The sequence below is a fragment of the Salvelinus namaycush genome, chromosome 23, assembly GCF_016432855.1.
Source record: "Salvelinus namaycush isolate Seneca chromosome 23, SaNama_1.0, whole genome shotgun sequence".
Taxonomy (NCBI): domain Eukaryota; kingdom Metazoa; phylum Chordata; class Actinopteri; order Salmoniformes; family Salmonidae; genus Salvelinus; species Salvelinus namaycush.
The window spans coordinates 14,809,247-14,832,644 of NC_052329.1; the positions used below are offsets into that span (position 1 = coordinate 14,809,247).

The 23,398-nt window shown below is 43.3% G+C and overlaps 1 protein-coding gene across 1 annotated transcript; it reads right to left on the minus strand.

Annotated features, from left to right (window-relative positions):
* Positions 1–1,188: 1,188 nt before the first annotated feature.
* On the minus strand, positions 1,189–22,079 carry wdfy1 (WD repeat and FYVE domain containing 1). The gene is made up of 12 exons (XM_038961085.1): positions 21,871–22,079; positions 14,264–14,331; positions 14,057–14,130; positions 13,791–13,845; positions 12,871–13,021; positions 12,605–12,717; positions 8,516–8,642; positions 8,098–8,203; positions 7,338–7,439; positions 5,143–5,273; positions 4,805–4,913; positions 1,189–4,311 (listed from the first exon to the last, which is right to left on the minus strand). The coding sequence occupies exons 1-12, from the start codon at positions 22,005–22,007 to the stop codon at positions 4,252–4,254; spliced, it is 1,233 nt and encodes a 410-aa protein (XP_038817013.1). The 5' UTR covers positions 22,008–22,079; the 3' UTR covers positions 1,189–4,251.
* Positions 22,080–23,398: the final 1,319 nt, after the last annotated feature.

Genomic DNA, 23,398 nt, shown 5'->3' on the forward strand with positions numbered 1-23,398 from the left:
CTGTCAGGTGGGAGAGAGGGGGAGTCCTACTAGATTTGATTTGCACTACTTTAACAATTTAGATATTTATTGAACTAGGGCACTTTTAATATGTAACCTCTACATGGCTTAAAACACTATATTGTAAGCTAAACTCCAGCACTGAGGGCTAAAACAGAACAGTGTTTGATGGTGATGATGCTGATTTAGGGTTCTTTACCTTGTTGCCTTTGAGCTGCTGATAGGGAAAGCACTTTTCAGTTATTTATACATTTAACCCAACAAACACAGTATGTTGCTTTTCTACCACTTCACACAGTGACTCAATGGAAGCTGTCAATCAGATGGGAATCTGATGTGACCAAAGTCACTTCCTTATTCATCCACAAATCACATCACAGCCTGTTGCTATGGGCCCAGCCTAACACGTGGTTGGTTGGTTTACTCTGAATGTGTTCAAACTAATTTACCCAAGTGCTTCTTTAGTATTACAACCTTATGAAGTTGTCTGTTGATCCATGAATCATCTACAAAGCTTGTGTACATAACTGATTAAATGCATGGTGTACATTAACAAAATGACAACATCAGGAGGGCAAACACCAGAGGGATATACTACAAAGCAGGATCAAAGTTAGCCAGCTAACTTTGATTAACAACCAGAAATAACTATTGAAACCTAAACTTTGATATGTGTTTTTGGTTGTTGAGTCAATTAGACCATGCCAATTTCATGCTTATCTTATAAAAATACAAGCTATTTCAGAATATTTGGCAAGTTAGCTGGCTAAATCATTGATCTTGCTTTGTAGTATAACACTTTGGGTGGTTATACTGAGCCCAGGCATGAAGAGACCTTTCACTATCAGCAGGTAGATGGGCATTTACCTATTTCACACCCAAGAGGTACAGGAGGGAACCACAGCATTACCTGACATGTCCAATACAGCTAAGGTATATTTATTTAATACTATTGATGTTTAAGGGGCACTTAAACAGTTTGAGGAAGTGATAAGCTATATATATATATATATATATATATATATATATATGCTTAAAGATAAGGCGATAATGTAGGCAGTCATGTATTTTGTGATTTCATCCTTGAATAAAATAAAATTCACTTATGTAAAACCCAGCTTCCAAGTCTTTTCTGACTGTTACTGTATTGCAGACGGGAGGCATCCAACACAAGAGTTATAGACTTAATAACAGGTCTGAATGGATTTCTTTATTAAGATTTCATTTCTTTCTTCACCGTGACAGAGTGCCACAGGGAGACTAAAGTCAGTACTGTCAATATTATCAAGAGTTTCTCTTTAAAAATACAATTATTAAAGATATACAACAATGGTCGGAAAAACAAGATTATTTACGAGCAGTATGACATGATAAAAGGACAACAAAGAGGTTAAAGAGTAATAGAGAACGTAAACTGTAGAATTCAGAGGAGGCTGGTGGGAGGAGCTACAGGAGGACAGGTTCAATGTAATGGCTGAAATGGCATAAATGAAACGGTTTTAAACACATCAAACATGGAAACCACATTTGACTCCATTCCATAAATTCCATGAGCTGGTCCTCCTATAGCTCCTCCCAGTAGTCTCCTCTGCTAGATACGGCTCCAGTTTGAGATCTTACAATTTTATACCTGTGTGAAAATGTGGATGGGGTTTAGTCAAATTACATGTATGCCCACCATATGATGAAAATAACTAATCTAATCATGTAAAAAGTATATACATTCTTCTTCATGGGATCGACCCATCAAACAGACTTATACTTCATTACAAACCAACATACCTAGAGAATAGTATTGATCACAAATGTGGTGGGAACAATATGTGGAGGGAATCACAAATGTTAGCTTCTAAACGTTACTGGCTCTTGGTTACACCTCATAATGGAATTAATCTAGTTGGGAGCAGAAATCACTGGGACTCCAGTTAACTGTCCCAAGTATCCTCTATAACGCCGGTATCCTCTATAACGCCGGTATCCTCTATAACGCCGGTATCCTCTATAACGCCGGTATCCTCTATAACGCCGAGGGTTAAGGTTAGGGTCATGTTTACAGAGCACCAGAGATTTCTTTTGATCTAACACAGTAAAAAAAAAGCTGAACTTGAGCCTTGATTGTACTGTAGTAAAAGTGTCCCCAAGAACACTGCACATCCCTGATGTCTGTACTTTACATTTTAGTCATTTAGCAGACGCTCTTATCCAGAGCAACTAGGGTGAAGCGCCTTGCTAAAGGGCACGTCGACCGATTTTTCACCTAGTCGGCTCGGGGATTCGAACCAGCGACCTTTCAGTTACTGGCACAACGCTCTTAACCGCTAGGATACCTGCCCCTTCTGTGACCTCACAATGTCCATCTGTGACATCAACACCCCTGTATCTCTGTGATGTCACAATTTCTTTATGATGTCAACACCTCTGTGACATAAACATGTCTCCCAGAGATGTCATCATGTTTCTGACATGACATGGTAAACATATCTGTGACAGATTTCTCAATGACATCATCCTGTCTGTGTGAACTCACCACCATCATCCTATACATGAAGTGTACATGACGTAAACAACCAGACACAATCAGAAACACATTGCTACAAATATAAATATTATACACTAGGTGATCAAACCTGGAATGGGATTACATTTGAAAAAAATCAGAACTCCCACATCATGTTCAGTTTACCTTTAGGCAAGCGTTAGTCTAACCTACCACAAATTAGCCAAATATTTACCAGTTTAAGGACGCCACGTAACTCAAGCCGTAATGAAGCAAATCCCCCAAAATGCAAACTTACAAAAACCTTTTTGTTTTAAATGCACAGCACATCTGCTCTCTAAACCACATGTAGTGCATTTCAATGCAATGGAGAACCTTCTTGGGCTCTGGAAACAAAACAGAGTGGGAGAGTGACAAAGAAACTAGAAGCAAGTCAATAGTGTTGAATGCTAAGTATTCATGGGTGACGGTTGAGTGTAAAATGCAGCTATGCTACAGAGCAGAGTGTGTATGTGCGTACATGTGAGAAGAGTCGTGAGCAGTTTGAAGGTTCTAGAAGGCTTGGGGCGTCCCGCTCTCTTAAGGCCTTAGAGGAAACGCAAGCAGCTTCTAATTTTACCCACAGTGAGAAGAAACAGTGTAAAACATCAGCGTGCATGGAAACTAGTGCTACATTGACTTTTATACAGTACCATTTCAGTACCTAAGTGCCTGTCTAAATAGAGCAAAAGCCGAACAAAAACCTCATTCAAAACCTTACACCGTTTTTCATTATACGCAAATTCATCTTAACTTATCGCAAAGGCAATAGAGTATGGGGTCTTGGTTATCAGGACTAGAAGTGATATCTGTACAGAAAATTGACAAAAGATGTTTTAGGTGTGTCTGAGGTGAAGTTGGACAATGTCTGGGGGAGAACAGCTGTGCCTACAGCTCGGCAAGGGTTGTCATGCCGACGGCTCAAGCATCAATCGGGCACATACAGCCATGCCGGCTAATGACTCTTCCATTTCCTCCTCCTGAGACAAACAAGTGAGTTTAATAAGGCCAACTAGTGAAGAGAGGACAAGAGAGGTGGAAAGAGAAGGACTAGCGAGAAAGAGAGAAACTGACCTCATGATCATTAAGGGATATACAGAGGTAAGTACACTGCATCTCATACTGTACACACTCTGCATGTGCATATATAAAAGCAGTGTTGTAATGGTTAGTATTTGCAATATTTCAAAATGTAGAAAGTTGAAGTCAGCAGCCAATAGGAGAGCCCTGTGTGTCTGTTGGGCAGGGTATTGTGGATGATGGGTGTTAGCAGTCCAATGTTACAGTGCAAGAGGAATGTGACCCACTTTGTCAAAGAAACCTGACAGAAGTCTAACATACGTCAACACAAAACACTGCTCCTTCCACCCATGCGCACACGCACACACACTAGAACATTGTGCTTGGAGCTCCACTGAATGGGTACACACTGGAAGTTAGACCTGAGACACATGAGACTTAACTTCTGTCGTACAAAACTGACACCAAATCAAGCGAAGGGTTACCAACACTAGTACCCACCCATTTACACAGCACACACGTATCTTCATCCAAACGTCCAGTGGGACGTGAGAGAACAGAAGCAGCCAGACAGAGAAGAGGAGCCAGAAGGATGAGACAGAGGAGTTGTCATTGCAACAGAGGTCCCAAGTAGAGAGACACCTGTCAGTAGTGCAGAGGACAGAGTTTGGGGGCCGATCGGGGGCAGGGGTTAATCAACGTGGGGAAAAGCCTGTTGCTATGCTACAGCCAACCACTTGCGTCATGTCCCATATCTGTCGAAAGAGCCAATCAGAGAGTCAGTAAAGTCAGATGAAAAACAGATGTATGAATATTGAAAGATGACATTAATACGCATGGAAGAAAGTGGATACGCATGGATGTACGTCACAATGGTGAAATGTAAACAACCGACACCGTGTAATTTTTGGAGACAAGGCAGAGCTAATGTAGTTAGCAATCTCTTCTACACTATTTTGCTAACTGTAAACAATTTTAGCTGGCTAGCTAATAATCTTGGCTAACTTTGGGGCGAAACAATTCACTTACTTACTGTTAACCAGCCACTGTAAATCTCTTTGCTAATAAAAGGCGATGCTGTCTCCAAAACTGCAAGATGTCTCTATTATTGTTTACTTTTTGACATTCTAGAACATTTTCACTTTCCAAGCATATTAAAAAAATGTAATAGTATTGAGTTTAATCCCCTATGATCAGGGACTGTCCATCTGACCACCAGTGAGTGATTGGGCTGATAGTATGTCTGACCTTGATGACACGGTCGCTGCCACAGGTCACCATCAGGCCTCTGGAAGGGTCCATGTCCATAAAGGCTATGTTGTGCTTCCCCTCATGGAACGTTGCTAACGCAGTGCGACTGGAAGATGAGACAAAGTGGTACGTGAGGACAATAAGTAGCAAGGAATAAGGTGGTTGGATGAAGACAAAAGTAAATCTGAGTCACACATTTTTATTATACTCATTTTTATCATCACACATTTTTATGTTACAGTATTATTATATTGACAGTACATTTGAGTCAATTAGCTGACACTGTTAACCAGAGCGACTTAGTTAGTTTGTTTTGGCATGTTTTTATTACTCACTCCTCGTCCTTGACGGTGTCGTAGCAGGTGTCACACACTCGCACCTGGAACTCAAAGCCCATCACAGGGTATGTAGTGCGCTTGGAACTACACTTCCCACACACCGCCTTGCCACACTTCCTGCAGTGGTGCTGAACCAGGAAACACATGAGGGTTAGCCAAGGGTCAAATAATAAAAACTGATCACGCCTAGTTCCTGTATTTCTATATGCCTGTATCTCAAATCAAATCAAATTTTATTTGTCACATACACATGGTTAGCAGATGTTAATGCGAGTGTAGCGAAATGCTTGTGCTTCTAGTTCTGACAATGCAGTAATAACCAACGAGTAATCTAACCTAACAATTCCACAACTACTACCTTATACACACACGTGTAAAGGGATAAAGAATATGTACATAAAGATATATGAATGAGTGATGGTACAGAATGGCATAGGCAAGATGCAGTAGATGGTATAGAGTACAGTATATACATATGAGATGAGTAATGTAGGGTATGTAAACATTATATTAAGTGGCATTATATTTCCATCAATTCCCATTATTAAAGTGGCTGGCTGTTTAACAGTCTGATGGCCTTGAGATAGAAGCTGTTTTTCAGTCTCTCGGTCCCTGCTTTGATGCACCTGTACTGACCTCGCCTTCTGGATGATAGCGGGGTGAACAGGCAGTGGCTCGGGTGGTTGTTGTCCTTGATGATCTTTATGGCCTTCCTGTGACATCGGGTGGTGTAGGTGTCCTGGAGGGCAGGTAGTTTGTCCCCGGTGATGCGTTGTGCATCACTACCCTCTGGAGAGCCTTACGGTTGTGGGCGGAGCAGTTGCCGTACCAGGCGGTGATACAGCCCGACAGGATGCTCTCGATTGTGCATCTGTAGAAGTTTGTGAGTGCTTTTGGTGACAAGCCGAATTTCTTTAGCCTCCTGAGGTTGAAGAGGCGCTGCTGCGCCTTCTTCACAACGCTGTCTGTGTGGGTGGACCATTTCAGTTTGTCCGTGATGTGTACGCCGAGGAACTTAACTTACTACCCTCTCCACTACTGTCCCGTCGATGTGGATAGGGGGGTGCTCCCTCTGCTGTTTCCTGAAGTCCACAATCATCTCCTTTGTTTTGTTGACGTTGAGTGTGAGGTTATTTCCCTGACACCACACTCCGAGGGCCCTCACCTCCTCCCTGTAGGCCGTCTCGTCGTTGTTGGTAATCAAGCCTACCACTGTAGTGTCGTCCGCAAACTTGATGATTGAGTTGGAGGCGTGCATGGCCACGCAGTCGTGGGTGAACAGGGAGTACAGGAGAGGGCTCAGAACGCACCCTTGTGGGGCCCCAGTGTTGAGGATCAGCGGGGTGGAGATGTTGTTACCTACCCTCACCACCTGGGGGCGGCCCGTCAGGAAGTCCAGTACCCAGTTGCACAGGGCGGGGTCGAGACCCAGACCCACCACAATGGTGGCCCTCTTGAAGCATGTGGGAACAGCAGACTGGGATAAGGATTGATTGAATATGTCCGTAAACACACCAGCCAGCTGGTCTGCGCATGCTCTGAGGACGCGGCTGGGAATGCCGTCTGGGCCTGCAGCCTTGCGAGGGTTAACACGTTTAAATATTTTACTCACCTCGGCTGCAGTGAAAGAGAGCCCGCAGGTTTTGGTAGCGGGCCGTGTCAGTGGCACTGTATTGTCCTCAAAGCGAGCAAAAAAGTGATTTAGTCTGTCTGGGAGCAAGACATCCTGGTCCGCGACGGGGCTGGTTTTCTTTTTGTAATCCGTGATTGACTGTAGACCCTGCCACATACCTCTTGTGTCTGAGCTGTTGAATTGCGACTGTACTTTGTCTCTATATACTGGCACTTAGCTTGTTTGATTGCCTTGCAGAGGGAATAGCTACACTGTTTGTATTCGGTCATGTTTCCGGTCACCTTGCCCTGGTTAAAAGCAGTGGTTCGCGCTTTCAGTTTCGCGCGAATGCTGCCATCAATCCACGGTTTCTGGTTTGGGAATGTTTTAATCGTTGCTGTGGGTATAATGTCGCCGATGCACTTTCTAATGAACTCGCTCACCGAATCAGCGTATTCGTCAATGTTGTTGTTGGACGCAATGCTGATGATGATGTATCTGTATTTCTACCACTACTATACAGTCGCAAGGATATTTGTATTTCAGTAACGGCTACACCAGGGGCTGCCTTCCCTCTCACCTGCCGAAGCCCAATGGTCTTTGAGTCCCACATCTGTTTGACATTCCAGAAGAAAGGCTGCTCACACTTCTGACACGAGTCACTGTCCAACCACTGAGGAGCCTGTAGAGAGTCAAGCGGGAACAGAGAGAGAGAGAGAGTCAAGCGGGAACAGAGAGAGAGTCAAGCGGGAACAGAGAGAGAGTCAAGCGGGAACAGAGAGAGAGTCAAGCGGGAACAGAGAGAGAGAGAGAGAGAGTCAAGCGGGAACAGAGAGAGAGTCAAGCGGGAACAGAGAGAGAGTCAAGCGGGAACAGAGAGAGAGTCAAGCGGGAACAGAGAGAGAGTCAAGCGGGAACAGAGAGAGAGTCAAGCGGGAACAGAGAGAGAGTCAAGCGGGAACAGAGAGAGAGTCAAGCGGGAACAGAGAGAGAGTCAAGCGGGAACAGAGAGAGAGTCAAGCGGGAACAGAGAGAGAGTCAAGCGGGAACAGAGAGAGAGTCAAGCGGGAACAGAGAGAGAGTCAAGCGGGAACAGAGAGAGAGTAGCTACTTTGTAGCGGTATTGAACTTTCAACACCAGAGGGCAGTAGGGAGTTGGTGATGCTCCGTAACCAAGGTGATTGGGAGTTCAGCAGCCTGTAAGGCAGAGGTGGGCAAACTACGGCATGTTTTTTGTTCTATTTTTTGGGGCCAGAAAGTTTGCCCACCCTTACTCTAAGGAGAGTAGAAGGTGAAGAGGTATTGAGATGTATTCCTGGTTCCTGACATACTGTACCTACCTCTTCTCTGGGAGTGTCCATGTTCCACACTGTGACGCCTCCATCTGCAGAACAGGACACCAGCTGTCTAGTCAGCTGCAGGTAGCGCACCGCCTGCACTCGTTCACTGGAGACGGGGAGGAGAGAGGAAGAGAGAGAGAAGGAATAACGTAGAAAATATTCAGGGTGATCTTCCAAAGAATCTCAGACAGCTGACTTATTTAATGTATTAACATAATGACAGAACTTCAGAGGAACTCCACTGACTTGGTCTGATAGCTACGCCATCTGAGGAGTTCACAGAACATAAAACATACAAATAAAACAATACGTGGTGAACAGCTCCCTGTGACAGCTGGTGCTAACCTACAGAGCCCTGCTACTGACAAGCATATGCACTGGATGACACACACTCCCTCAATCCCTCCCTCCCTCTTACTGGTGTCCCTGGAGCAGTAGTGTTCGTCCCTTGCGGCCCCCGATGTCCCACATGATGACACTGTGGTCAGACGCTCCTGAGAACAAAAGCCTCTGAACAGGATCCCACCACAGAGCTCCAATACTACCTGAGAGGGAGGGGGTGACAAAAGGATAATAGGAAGTGAGAAGGGGGGGTGAACAGGAAGTTATGACACAACAGACTGGTGGTTGGTAGTGTGACTGCTTTGTATGGGAACTGCTTGGTATGGGAACTGCTTGGCACCCAACAGCAAGGTGCTACAGAGGGTACATCACTGGGGCCGAGCTCCCTGCCATCCAGGACCTCTATACCAGGAGGTGTCAGTGGAAGCCACCAGCCGCCCAAGTCATACTGTTCTCTCTGCTACTGCACAGCAAGCGGTACCTATGCACCAAGTCTGGAACCAACAGGACCCTGAACATCCCAGCCTCTACCTCCAAGCCATAAGACTGCTAAATAGTTACTCCGGGTAGCTATTGGTTATCTGCATTTACCCTTTTTTCACTCTATTGACTCATCACATACGCTACTGCTATGTAAAGGATAATCAACGAGGGGCTATGCGTTCAATGGAAATTATGAAAGACGTGGAATGTGTGTTCCACGACGCGCTAGCATAGTAGAACTTACCTTCCGCGGAGTTGCATTATTTACCGTTGAACACATAGCCCCTCGTTGATTATTCGGGCTCAAGACATAGAACATGTAAAACTGAACTATAGCCATTGAATTCTACCGTGAGTTATAGGGAAATAATGCATGCTCTAGAATGCCCTTCAAGCCAATCCGAAATGATTATTCAACAATGCCATGGTATGTTTATTATAAACTGGGTGATTTGAACCTGAATGCTGATTGGCCGAGATCCATGGTATATCAGACTGTATACCACAGGTATGATAAAAAGTTTATTTTTACTGTTCTAATTACGTTGGTAACCAGTTTATAATAGCAGTAAGGCACCTTGTGGGTTTGTGGTATATGGCCAATATACCACGGCTAAGGCCTGTATACAGGCACTCCGTCATGCATAAGAACAGCCTTTAGCTGTGGTATATTGTTCATATACCACACCCCCTCGGGACTTATTGCTTAATTATCTATCCTGTTGCCTTGTCACTTTATCCATACCTATATGTACAGTGCCCTTCACTAATATTGGCACCCTTGGTAAATATGAGCAAAACGGGCTGTGAAAAAATTTCTTTAATTCAAAATATTCACAAAAATCAAAGCTTTAAAGTAAAATAACTGAAGAAATATCATAAAATGGCACCCCTTCATTCAATACTTTGTGCAACCTCCCTTTACCAAGATAACTCTGAGTCTTCTCCTATAATAATGCATAATGAGGTTGGAGAACACATGGCAAGGGATCGCAGAACATTCCTCCATACAGAATATCTCCAGATCCTTCAGATCCCGAGGTCCACACTTGTGGACTCTCCTCTTCAGCTCATCCCACAGGTTTTCCATGGGGTTCAGGTCAGGGGACTGGGATGGCCATGGCAAAACCTTGATTCTGTGGTCAGTTAACCATTTTTGTGTTTATTTTGAGGAGTGCTTTGGATCATAGTCCTGCTGGAAGTTCCAACCACAGCCCAGTTTAAGCTTCCTAACAGGCAGTGAGGTTTGATTTAAAGAAAAACAGCTCCACAAAGATACACCACCATACTTCTGCATGGCTATCCTTCTGTCTACACCAAACCCACCTCTAGTGTTTGTTTCCAAAAAGCTCTATTTTGTTCTAATCTGACAATATAACCCAGTCCCATTGAAAGTTCCAGTAACATTTGGCAAACTGTAGGCACTGGAGTTTGTTGTTTGATGACAGCAAAGGCTTTTTTATGGCAACCCCCCCAAACAACTTGTGGTTATGTAGGTGGCATCTGATCGTAGTGTTGGAGACTTTCTGACCCCAACACCCAACTAACATCTGCAATTCTCTAGCTGTGATCCTTTGGAGATTTTTTGGCCACTCGAACCATCCTCCTCACTGTGCGTGGGGTCAATATAGACATGTTCTTTTCTAGGGCGATTGTTAACATCTCCTGTTGCTTTAAACTTCTTAAATTATTGCCCTGATACTGGTGTCACACATCATTACTGTATTCTCGGGTCTTTCCCATAGTGATGGATGACTATTGGATCTTGGCCTGTGTGACACCTCATATTTATACCCCAGTGAAACAGGAAGTCATGACTTACCACTTAATTGCTCCTAATCCCTCAGGTGAACTTAAAAACGTAAAATATGAATGGGAATATACTTCAGTTAGATTTTACACAAGAATTTCTAGGGGTGCCAATAATTGTAGCACACGTGAAATATTTATTTCACATGTATTTTTTCAATCATTTTACTACAATTAAAAGGTTTGATTTTTGTGAATATTTTTAATGAAAGACCAAGATGATAAACGGCAGACATTGTTTTCACAGCCCGTTTCGCTTATATTTACCAAGGGTGCCAATATTAGTGGAGGGCACTATATGACCAAAAGTATGTGGACATCGGCTCGTCAAACATCTCATTCCAAAATCATGGGCATTAATATGGAGTTGGTCCCCCCTTTGCTGCTATAACAGCCTCCACTCTTCTGGGAAGGCTTTCCACTAGATGTTGGAACATTGCTCCATTTAGCCACAAGAGCATTAGTGAGGTTGGGCACTGATTTGGGCGATTAAGCCTGGCTCGCAATCGGCATTCCAATTCATCCCAAATGTGTTCGATGGGGTCAGGTCAGGGCTCTGGGCAGGCCAGTCAAGTTCATCCACCATTTCTGTATGGACCTTGCTTTGTGCACAGGGGCATTGTCATGCTGAAACAGGAAAGGGCCTTCCCAAACTGTTGCAAGAATCATCTAGAACAGGGCTGCCCTACCCTCTTCCTGGAGATCTACTGTCCTGTAACTTTTCAGTCCAACCCTAAATTAGCATATCTGATTCAGCTAGTTAAGGTCTTGTTGAGCAGCTAATTAGTAGAATCAGGTGTGTTAAATTAGGGTTGGACTGAAAACCAACAGGACGGTAGAGCTCCAGGAAAACGGTTGGGCAGCCCTGATCTAGAATGTCACTGATGCTGTAGCATTAAGGATTTCACTTCACTGGAACTAAGGGGCCTAGCCCGAAACATTAAAAACAGCCCCAGACCATTATTCCTCCTCCACCAAACTTTACAGTTGGCACTATGCATTGAGGCAGGTAGCGTTCTCCTGGCATTCGCCAAACCCAGATTCATCCATTGGAATGCCAGATGATAAACGTAATTCATCACTCCAAAGAACACATTTCCACTGCTCCAGAGTCCAATGCCATTCTACTGCCAGTGTTTGTCTATGGAGATTGCATGGCGGTGTGCTCGATTTTATACACCTGTCAGCAACGGGTGTGGCTGAAATAGCCAAATCCACTAATTTGAAGGGGTGTCCACATACACAATATATACAAAAGTATCTACCTCAATTCAATTACCTCGGACTCCCGAACATCGGCTCGGTACCCCGTGTATAAAGCAAAGTTATCTTTTACCCGTTGTGTATTTATTCCTTGTGTTATTATTTCTCTTTTTTTCTCTCTGCATTGTTGGGAAGGGCCCATAGGTAAGCATTTCACATAAAATTGTATTGGATTTTAGAAGGTTGGGGTGAATCACAGGGAAATGATTAGAGAAACCACAGGCAACCAGAGTGAGAGAAAATCACAGCACTGCAAAACTGTTACCACACTGCATGACAATACAGTATAGCGCCATACAATCTGCTACCAACATTTCCTCTTTTTAAAATGATTGCCAGTTGGCATTTGAGCAGTTTGCAGTGTCCGTTTCCATATTGTGCATAGGCAGTATACGTACAGTATACGTATATACAGTATACGTATGTCCATGTGTGTGTAGCACAGGAGGCTGCTGAAGGGAGGACGGCTCATAATAATGGCTGGAACAGAGCGAGTGGAATGGCATCAAACACCTGGAAACCACGTGTTTGATACCAATCCACTAATTCTGCTTCAGTCAGTCCTCCCCCCAATTAAGGTGCCACCAACCTCCTGTGATGTGCATGTTACCTTCGTGGCCCTTCAGTGTGGTGACGGTAGAGTAGGTCTGTCTCTCCAGTTTCAGCAGGGTGATCTGTCCTGAGTGGTCCCCTATAAAGGCATGCTGAGTGTCATTGTCATACCTAGACACGGAGTCAAGGAAGATACAGAGGAAGGGCACATAGGACAGACAGGAAGTGACCTTTGACCCAAGAAGTAATTCTTAAGAATATGAACATTACAATGCAAACTGACACCTGTCCAGCTCTCTCACACACACAGAGAGAGAAGGATACTGTAGACAGGAGGCCCAGGAGCCGAAGTAGTGGCGCCCCAGCATACTGCCGCTCTGGGTGCACATCCAGCTCACACTCTTGTCATGTCCGGTGCTCACCACCCACTCGCTCTCCAGAGAAAACACCATGTCTGACACACGGTTCTGATGGGCTAGACACACACACAGACAGCACACACAAATGGGTTAAATACATACACGCACAAATGTTTTAGTCATTATACCTTTTGCAGAAAGTTGAATGTAGGAGCGAGTTAAATTACTATAAACCATTTAATGTAGCTTTTCTGTTCTGGGGTCATTTTCTCTGCTGAAAGAGAACTGCTGGAAACTTCCAGTGACATCTGTTTTTTTGGCATCTAATGCTTAAAACTCAAGTTTCCAAAAGCAGGGATTTTCCAGTGATGAGAGTAAGGTCCAGGCTGCATGGCTAGGCTGTTAGTCACAGATATCATATTCACTGAGCCTGCGGGAAGGGGACTGTAATAACCTAATAATAAGCCAATATGTGGTGGTGGATCATCAAGCTATGATTGCTTGGACAATGATTACTTTCTCCTCTTACACTGTGGGTCTGGGTCTGTGGTTGTGTGCATGCATGTGTTCTAAGCAGCAATGACATCAGCCTCTATTTCCTGTTTGAGTCCACAGAGGGACATTTGCCCAGAGGCATGCTGTGTAGGGACCAGATGATTTCTTATGGGACTGGGTGAGGATGCAGAACACAGCCCAGTAGACAAGACACACAGACAAACATCTAATACACACTAAAGAGAAATGATCACTGAAATAGCAGATCATTATACCATTACTGATACACAAGACTTCCTTACTGAACACTAGAGATCATGTCTAACGTCACCAAAGCTTTTTTGTTGTCATTTGCTTTGTAAAGGCAGGAAACCCCCTCTCAGATCTCACCAGGATATGTCTTCACATGGTTCATCTTGTTGAAATCTTCAGATAGAAGGAATTCCTGTTAGAACCACCAAACAATAATAAAAATCTGCTACCAGTACCACTCTTATTCTATGTAACTTCATACTTTTGCCTTGATTCTCAATCAAAGCAGGGAAACATTGGAAAAAGGGTCAGTGTGAACAAGAATGGTATGTTATGAGTCCAGTCAAACACAGCCAGACTAGAGTTTAAGCATGAGGTCATCTTTAAGGCTTTAGCTCACTCACCACAATGGCCCCGTTGTCCTGCCCTATGAAGATGCGCCTGCTATCATGGTGGTACGACATACAGGAGCACGGCGCTAGTACAGAGAAGAAAAATATGCATTGAAAAACAATTATGTATGGCCAATGTTTTGATTCAGTAGTATACGCTTTAGCATCTACTGGATGTGTCAACTAAAGCCTACTTCTAAAATCGGTTGTGGTACTTACAGGAGACCGTGTGGTAGATGCTGGGCCAGTACTGTCCACTGTCTCTCTTCAGCCATACCCGGATAGTTCTGGACATAGGACACAGGAAATGTAATATTCAAACTTCAAGTGCCCCTCTTGGCACTGTTCCTGCAGGTGCAGCATGATAGTCTCAGATGTGAACAGGGATTACAGTACTAGAACTTGGGCTACTTGGGAGGAAAAGGTCTGTAGAAAAACATCAGTTCATCTATTGCAACAATTTTATAACGCAATGAAATTCTCAAGCCACAAGATCATTGTGACCCGTGACACAAAAGGAGAGTAAAGTGCCATTACGACAGTCCAGTCATGAGATATAAAATAAAAAATACTGAACCAACATCTCATACTATTTGATTCTCCCTTCCTCAAACTTTCCTTATCTCTTCAACCATGAGAAGCTAATCCTATTGTTGACAGGGAAAGGTGTCGATCCAGAGCATTCAATTGTCTCTATACCATGCTCAGGATATTGCTCCTCAATGTACAATTGACCAAGCATGACCGCCACATTTTTATTTCACCTTTATTTAACCAGGTAAGCTAGTTGAGAACAAGTTCTCATTTACAACTGCGACCTGGCCAAGATAAAGCAAAGCAGTGCAACACAAACAACAACAGAGTTACACATGGAATAAACAAGCGTACAGTCAATAACACAATAGAAGAAAAAATTAAAAAAATATTTATATATATATATATATACACAGTGTGTGCAAATGGCGTGAGGAGGTAAGGCAATAAATAGGCCATAGTAGAGAAGTAATTACAATTTAGCAAAAAAACACTGGAGTGATAGATAAGCAGATGGTGATGTGCAAGTAGAAATACTGGTGTGCAGAAGAGCAGAAAAGTAAATAAAAATAATATGGGGATGAGATAGATAGATTGGGTGGGATATTTGTAGATGGGCTATGTACCACTGCAGCTGCTCAGATAGCTGATGCTTGAAGTTAGTGAGGGAAATATAAAAGTCCCAAGCTTCAGCGATTTTTGCAATTCGTTCCAGTCAATGGCAGCAGAGAACTGGAAGGAGAGGCGGCCAAAGGAGGTGTTGGCTTTGGGGATGACCAGTGAGATATACCTGCTGGAGCACGTGCTATGGGTGGGTGTTGCTATGGTGACCAGTGAGCTGAGATAAGGTGGAGCTTTACCTAGCATAGACTTATAGATGACCTGGAGCCAGTGGGTCTGGCAACGAATATGTAGCGAGGGCCAGCCGACTAGAGCATACAGGTCGCAGTGGGGCTTTGGTGCCAAAATGGATGGCACTGTGATAGACTGCATCCAGTTTGCTGAGTGTTGGAGGCCATTTTGTAAATGACGTCGCCGAAGTCAAGGGCCGGTAGGAAAGTCAGTTTTACTAGGGTATGTTTGGCAGCATGAGTGAAGGACTTGCGACATAGGAAGTCGATTCTAGATGTAATTTTGGATTGGAGATGTTTAAATATGTGTCTGGAAGGAAAGTTTACAGTCTAGCCAGACACCTAGGTATTTGTAGTTGTCCACCTATTCTAAGTCAGAACCTTCCAGAGTAGTGATGCTAATCGGGCAGGCGGGTGCGGGCAGCGAACGGTTGAAAGGCGTACATTTGGTTTTACTAGCGTTTAAGAGCAGTTGGAGGCCACGGAAGGAGTGTTGTATGGCATTGAAGCTCGTTTGGAGGTTAGTTAACACAGTGTCCAAAGAAGGGGCCAGATGTATACAGAATGGTGTTGTCTGCGTAGAGGTGGATCAGGGAATCACTCGCAGCAAGAGCGACATCGCTAATATATACAGAGAAAAGAGTCGGCCCAAGAATTGAACCCTGTGGTACCCCCATAGAGACTGCCAGAGGTCCGGACAACAGGCCCTCCGATTTGACACACTGAACTGTCTGAGAAGTAGTTGGTGAACCAGGCGAGGCAGTCATTTGAGAAACCAAGGCTGTTGAGTCTGCCGATAAGAATACAGTGATTGACAGAGTCGAAAGCCTTGGCCAGGTCGATGGAGACGGCTGCACAGTACGGTCTTTTATCGATGGCGGTTATGATATAGTTTAGTACCTTGAGCGTGGCTGAGGTGCACCCGTGACCAGCTCGAAAACCAGATTGCACAGCGGAGAAGGTACGGTGGGATTCGAAATGGTCAGTGATCTGTTCATTAACATTCATTTGCTCTGATCTAGGCCTGGTGCCCTAAAGTTGACCAGAAGAGGATGGCCACCCGCTCTAGAGAATTGCCCATGCTACTCGCTCTTCCTCACCATTTATGTATTACTTTTTGGAGGAAGGTGTTTAGGCTTACATCTCTCTTTTGTGTCTAAATAGTATGGTTATGGGTCAGGGGGTCACAAAATGGCTCTAAACACCATTTTCAACTGCAATTGTGGTTGGAGGTGGTAGTAACACTTGTCAATTGATTCACAGTGCATACCCCTAATTTAAAAAGTCTCAAATAATGGTGACCGTTGGGTTGGGTATGTAGTAGTAATATTTTTGACGATATAATCGTATCGTTTTGACAATATCACAATATTATTTTTGTGCTAGTTTGCTGTACCAAAACACCAGTATTGTTCCTTCATAGCTTGTTCTGCCTCTTTTTAAATAGGGAGCCCATTGGTTTTCAGCACTTATTTCCATGACTGATCAAAACTAATTTTCTCATGGCTCTCCTCGTCCCTCTGCAGCAGACATATGGTGAACAATATGTTTGGAACATCGAATCGCAATCAAAGCAAAGTATCTAATCGCAATACGTATCGTAACCTACAAATTGTACTAATACCGTATTGTGAGGTCCCTGGCTATCCGGATGTCGGTGCCAGGATTATGCAGTTAGCTAGCTAACGTTACACACATCAATTTTATGCCCTGAGGATATGCATTCCATACCTATTAGCTAGCTAACTTGCTAAATCAATAAAGAAACACTATTTGCTATAGCTAACACCTACGAAAGCTGTAAACTGTTTAGGCAGTAGCCTCTTGGAGCGAAGTTGATTCATCCCGCAACAAGCCATTGTTTACAGCAATAATGTAAATAAACCCTGGATTGCTGATGCTATGTATTGGCCAAAGAGAGGCTTTAAACCCATCGGTCGGCCATATTGGCACTCCCCAGAAGGAGCATGCCTCCATTGGAATGAATGGAATTCTATAGTATTTAATTTAAATGTTTTGGAAAAATTGACATGTATTTAAGTAATTTTTGACTCCTTCAAGACTGTTGGAAATATATACACAGTACCAGTCAAAAGTTTGGAAACACCTACTCATTCAAGGGGTTCTTTATTTTTTTATTATTTTCTACATTGTAAAATAATAGTGAAGACATCAAAACTATGAAATAACACATATGGAATCATGTAGTAACCAAAAAAAGGGTTAAACAAATAAAGTAGCCACCATTTGCCTGACAGCTTTGCACAGTCATGGCATTCTATCAAACAGCTTCATGAGGTAGTCACCTGGAATGCATTTAAATTGACAGGTGTGCCTTTTTAAAAGCTACTTTGTGGAATTTCTTTCCTTCTTAATGCGTTCGAGCCAATCAGATGTGTTGTGACAAGGTAGGGGTGGTATACAGAAGATAGCCCTATTTGGTAAAAGACCAAGTCCATATTACAGCAAGAACAGCTCAAATAAGCAAAGAGAAACGACAGTCCGTCATTACTTTAAGACAAGAAGGTCAGTTCATCCGGAAAATGTCAAGATCTTTGAAAGTTTCTTCAAGTGCAGTCACAAAAACCATGAAGCGCTGATGAAGAAACCGGCTCTCATGAGGACCGCCACAGTAAAGGAAGACCCAGAGTTACTTCTGCTGCAGAGGATAAGTTCATTAGAGCTGAATGAGTAGGTGTGTCCAAATATTTGACTAGTACTAATGCACACACACATTTTATTTTGTTTCATTTTTTGTTGTCGTTTCTCTGTAATACTACTAGCCACCTAGCATTTTTATGAAGTTGGCTTTAGCTAGCCCAGATTGGGAACCTCTCCCCCAAACTCATAACCAGCTACAAATCAGTCAATTCAGGCTATCAATCAACTACCAATCAGGTTGGTAGACTTTAGAAAAGCAAGAAATTAATTACTAAATGTACTGAATAAGAATCCCATCGCTTTCAATCTTTTACACAGATTTTAGCAGAGATGCCGAGAAGCATATTTAGATTCTTTAAAAAAAATAACCACCAGTCAGGAGGATACAGACAGCTCAAGAGGTATGCTTAGATTTGGAGAACAATTTACATCGAATTAAGTAAAATTATTATGGCTGTAGATTGCAGGAAAAGGCTGTTTCAGGTGTTTCAGCCACTATCTGGACCACCACCCACCCATCCTCACATACTTTGTGCCCCCTCCGTTTTTGGGGTGCATGACTTGGGGACAGTAACATTAGTATTATCAAAAAATTATACTTAAAAAAATAACATGTTTTGTTTAGCTCACATAACACAATAAAAAAATATATGCATTAAAAGGTATCTGTAGAATAAAAGTGGCAAAAACAAAAGGTAGCCTTAACAAAATAAATTTTGTATAGCTTCTAAAATATTTTTTACAATGGTGGGGGAGTGCCAAGATGGATCACGGTGGCTTTAGAACAGTCATCTAGTGTAAATATAAATAATTGGTTTACAGGCTATTTAGGCAGAGGACAGCGAGCTGTTTGGTCAGTTTGATGATAACCTAGCCACGGAACGTGGCGATGTCCTCAAATTATGTAGACAACGCCACGCACATTTACATAGAGAAATCCTAAACGTCCCTTGTCTGTTAAGAATGTTGAATAAAATTCAACCGTGGCCTTCTCTTGTGAAGGCCAGACGTAAGAGAGAGAACAATGTCTAAACCTGGTCTTAACTGCCAATGCTCCATCCCCCTGCCTAACCCCCCTCCACGCCACTCCACCAACTGCCAGGATGCCCGGCATCAGAACATTCCAGGCATTCCCGTGATTGGCAGATAGCAGGTTGATTGGCATGTCGGACCCCGCAAACACTGGGTACTGGTAAGTACAACACAACCACCTCCTAGCCTAACACATAACTGTCTGTGCGGGTCGCTACAATACTAACCAAAATCTTGCACATAGAATTAGAATACTAAAATGGACAGTAACCTAATTATGATGGTCCAAAGGTTAATCATGGTTTGCCAGTGCAGTGATAAGAAAGGTGTAAAACAATGAAATGTTTAGAATTGATCTGCACTGTATCCCAGCTAGCAGTGGATCTGGGCCGATTCCGGCTGAGAGTCGGGGCACTCGGCTGAGTCAGACTCGGCCGACGTCATGTGGCCCGAGTTTGGGCTGACCTCAGCAGCATTAATTATGGCTAGGATGCGGCGATTGAGCTCGGGCCGATTCCGGTGTGAGTTATCTGGCCCAAATGTATTACTTGGGGCTCGGGCCGATTGTGGCTACTCTGGCAGATGATTACACGGGCTGCTTTATACAATTAACATTTATTTATTTATTTTTCCATATTTTCTCATTGTTTCTGTGATAAAAAAATGTTAAATAACATTTCAATTAAATTCTTTAAGAGTCCTGTTTAAGTAGTATTTTGATACTTTGTGCAAGGCAATTGATAAGAATTAAAACCTTTGTGGATGGGGTCTCCCGAGAGGCGCAGCGGTCTAAGACACTGCATCACAGGGAAAACTGCGATGCTGCAGATGCTGGTTCGATACCCGTGCCGGCCGCAACCGGGAGACCCATGAGGTGACGCACAAATGGCTCAGCATCGTCCGGGTTAGGGGAGGGTTTGGCCGGCCGGGATGTCCTTGTCCCATCGCGCTGTAGCGACTCCTGTGGCGGGCCAGGTGCATGCACGCTGACACGGTCACCAGGTGTACGGTGTTTCCTCTGACACATTGGTGCGGCTGGCTTCCGGGTTAAGCGTGCATTGTGTCAAGAAGCAGTGCAGCTTGGCGGGGGTTCTGTTTCGGAGGACACATGGCTCTCGACCTTCGCCTCTCCCGAGGCCGTACAGGAGTTGCAACGATGTGACAAGACAATTTGATATGACGAAAAGGGGGTAAAAAATAAATACAATTTAAAAAAAAATTGGGATGGTATAATTTGTATGTATAAAATGTATAATATTTAAAATGACTAAATCAAGTAATTTTGTATTCATATATTTAAAATTACATCAGGCCGCTTCTGGGGGGATTCCAGTAAGATGCCGGTAAAGTTGGCTGAATTCCGGTAGACGGAAATGGCCCGATGTACTTGGGCCGATTCTGGGCAGTCATTCATTTTGATTCCGGTCCAAATCCAACACCCGATTCCGGGCCGATTCAATCAGATCCGGGGGACTGCTTCTGGGCCGATTCCTCATTGCTAGCTGGGATCTGTGTTAGCTAGCTAGCCAGTCTTAGAGGAATGATTCCATTCAAACAATGCAGTCAATCCACAGCCACAAACTGTTTCAAATCAGTTGATGATAGGACTTAGACAAGTTGTAAATGCAACAAGTACTGATATTGTATCATAATAGCACAGCTTTCCAAGAAAAACACATCTGAGAAATGTATGGTCTGTTTACATATATTTTTGAGGCTATTTATACAGAAATGTGTATAAAAGATGTATAAACTGTATTTATAATTATGACAATATTTTAGGTTGACAAAAATTCCATTACACAACTTCTGATACATCATGCCTCAGCTGCCATTCTTCCAATTAGACTGTTTTTTGGATTTCTCCCTGAGGAAGATGGCTTCCATTTTCGCCCCATTAATGGAACTTTGAGGGTTTATGACATAGCTAGCACAGATAGAACAATAAGACAGATATTTCACCAGATGTATAAATGTGAAGCATCCGGTTGGCGTTTCCACTCACTACCAAATATGGTGATGGGCGGAAGCCCAGTGGCTGACAGTGGGAAAAGATGGAACGAGACTAATTTTGGCCTAGCTGTGTTTTGTAGACTTTACCCTTTGCCAAAGGGTAAAGTCTAAAAAATGCATTGTTTAGAGTGCAAGGGCGAATCGAGTTATTACATATGCGCACTTCAGATTAGGCATTCCCTGACGGAAATATGCAAATAAAGGCTAAAACGGGCCAATAGGATTTCACTAGCTCGTGCTTGACTCTGCCCACCTCCTTGCTTGTTCTGTCCACTATGATTAATTTGCTCCCATTGGAAAAACAGGCTCTGGTCAATCGTGGGTTAGTTATACAAATCTTTGTAGCTAGACCCTCTAGTAATTTAATAGGATCTCTATGGTCTTGCAGGTGTTAGAAATCTCAACGTCAGTACCGGTGTTGTAAAAAGTCGACAAAACAATACTTTCCTGTGGATATTTTGTCAAATATTTTGAGCAGCTAAAGGACCAACATCACGGACAATCGGCAGAGGAAGTTCAAATAATTGTATTCAACATTCCTACTTTTAGAGAACCATTTCCAGAATCAAACACTCATGATGTTCCAGACCGTGTATTTAGAAATTCACCGTCTGGTCCCCAGGCAAATGATAACCTAGTAAGTAGGCTAACAAGCTAGCCAGCTAATGTTATGTGGCTAGATCATTGTCTGGATAACAGTTAGCGTGCTAGCTAATGGGGCGTCAGCCAACCTACCTGTCCTCGCTAACTGTGATCACTCCGTCCTCTTTCGGTATCAAAACTGCAGCATTGACCGCGTCAGAGTGCCCTTCGATCTTATTTAGAAGAACTGGTCTTGAGCTTTGAGGCCTCGAATGAATCTCTGCCGCCATGGCTATGTTTTCTTTTTCTCCCAACTCGACAATCAGCTGACAGCTAAAAGGTTGAGTAGGATTAACGTAATCTCTAGAATAGCAGCGCAAATCCCGTATTTTTCTTTTACTATAATATTATGGCGGTACGTAAACAAACGTTAGAGGTAAATACCGCCAACTACTGTACTGGAGTGTGTAGTCAATCACAGTTTACAGACTAAATGAATAAAGAAACAAACAATAAGAGAGACTAAATTATTCTATCTAATCCTGTACTAATAAGAAAAGAAAAAGAGCCCTAATAACTTCTATCAAACCCTTCCCCATTGCTGTCCAACCTCAATAACCCTACACATGAATCTTTCCCTCTTTTCCACATACAGGTACTTACAACAATGCATCAACACATGCTTGCTTCACTGTTTCATCAACCATACACCATTTGCATGCTTTCCAACCAGATATGATGACGAGTTCAATGTACAATGTCCTGCCGAGACGGCAGGTAGCTTAGTGGTTAGAGCGTTGGACCTGTAACCGAAAGGTTGCAAGATCGAATCCCGGAGCTGACAAGGTAAAAATCTGTCGTTCTGCCCCTGAACAAGGCAGTTAACCCACTGTTCCTAGGCCATTGAAAATAAGAATTTGTTCTTAACTGACCTGACTAGTTAAATAAATCAAATAAAAAGATGCAACTGAGCAAACACCACCGCTTCCTGCCTAATTTGAATCTTGGTCAACCAACCTTTCTTTGGAGGGCATATAAATGCCGGCTCTGAGTCCCACCTCTTCTGCCACACATCTATGATAATGGCTCTACTCTTTAATTCCCCCCACTCCCAAATGGTCTGGGACCCAACAGAATCGCACTACTACACCCTATCACTCGATTCTCCATAATAACATGAATGCCTCCAATAGCAGATCATTCCTACTAGATTTGCCAGATGATAAACTATTAAATACAGACAGGGAATCTGAGCATACTGCAATTCTGACAGGTTGATGGTCCTCCACCCACTGGAGGGCAGCTACTATCACCAACAGTTCAACAGAGTATACTGACAGTTAATTTGTTAGTTGTCAACATATCACCACATCAAATTAAGGAATGTATTCACCTGCTTCTGTATGACCACATCTGTAAAACTATGTAAAAAAACAAAAACATCTACCAATGTAATTGTTAAACCCCTATGTCACTCACTTCTGACATTTATTTTTTGTTTCTACCAAGATTAGATCAACAGCAGGATCCAGAAGAAACCACGGAGGAACACCCCATCGCCACAGCAGGGCCAACCACCAACCACCAACTCCCTCAGACCACACTCATCAGCAAGCTTTTCAACTGTCCATCCAAAGCCACTGCCTTGTCTACTAGGGCGCACCACTCTTTGCTGCTGTTA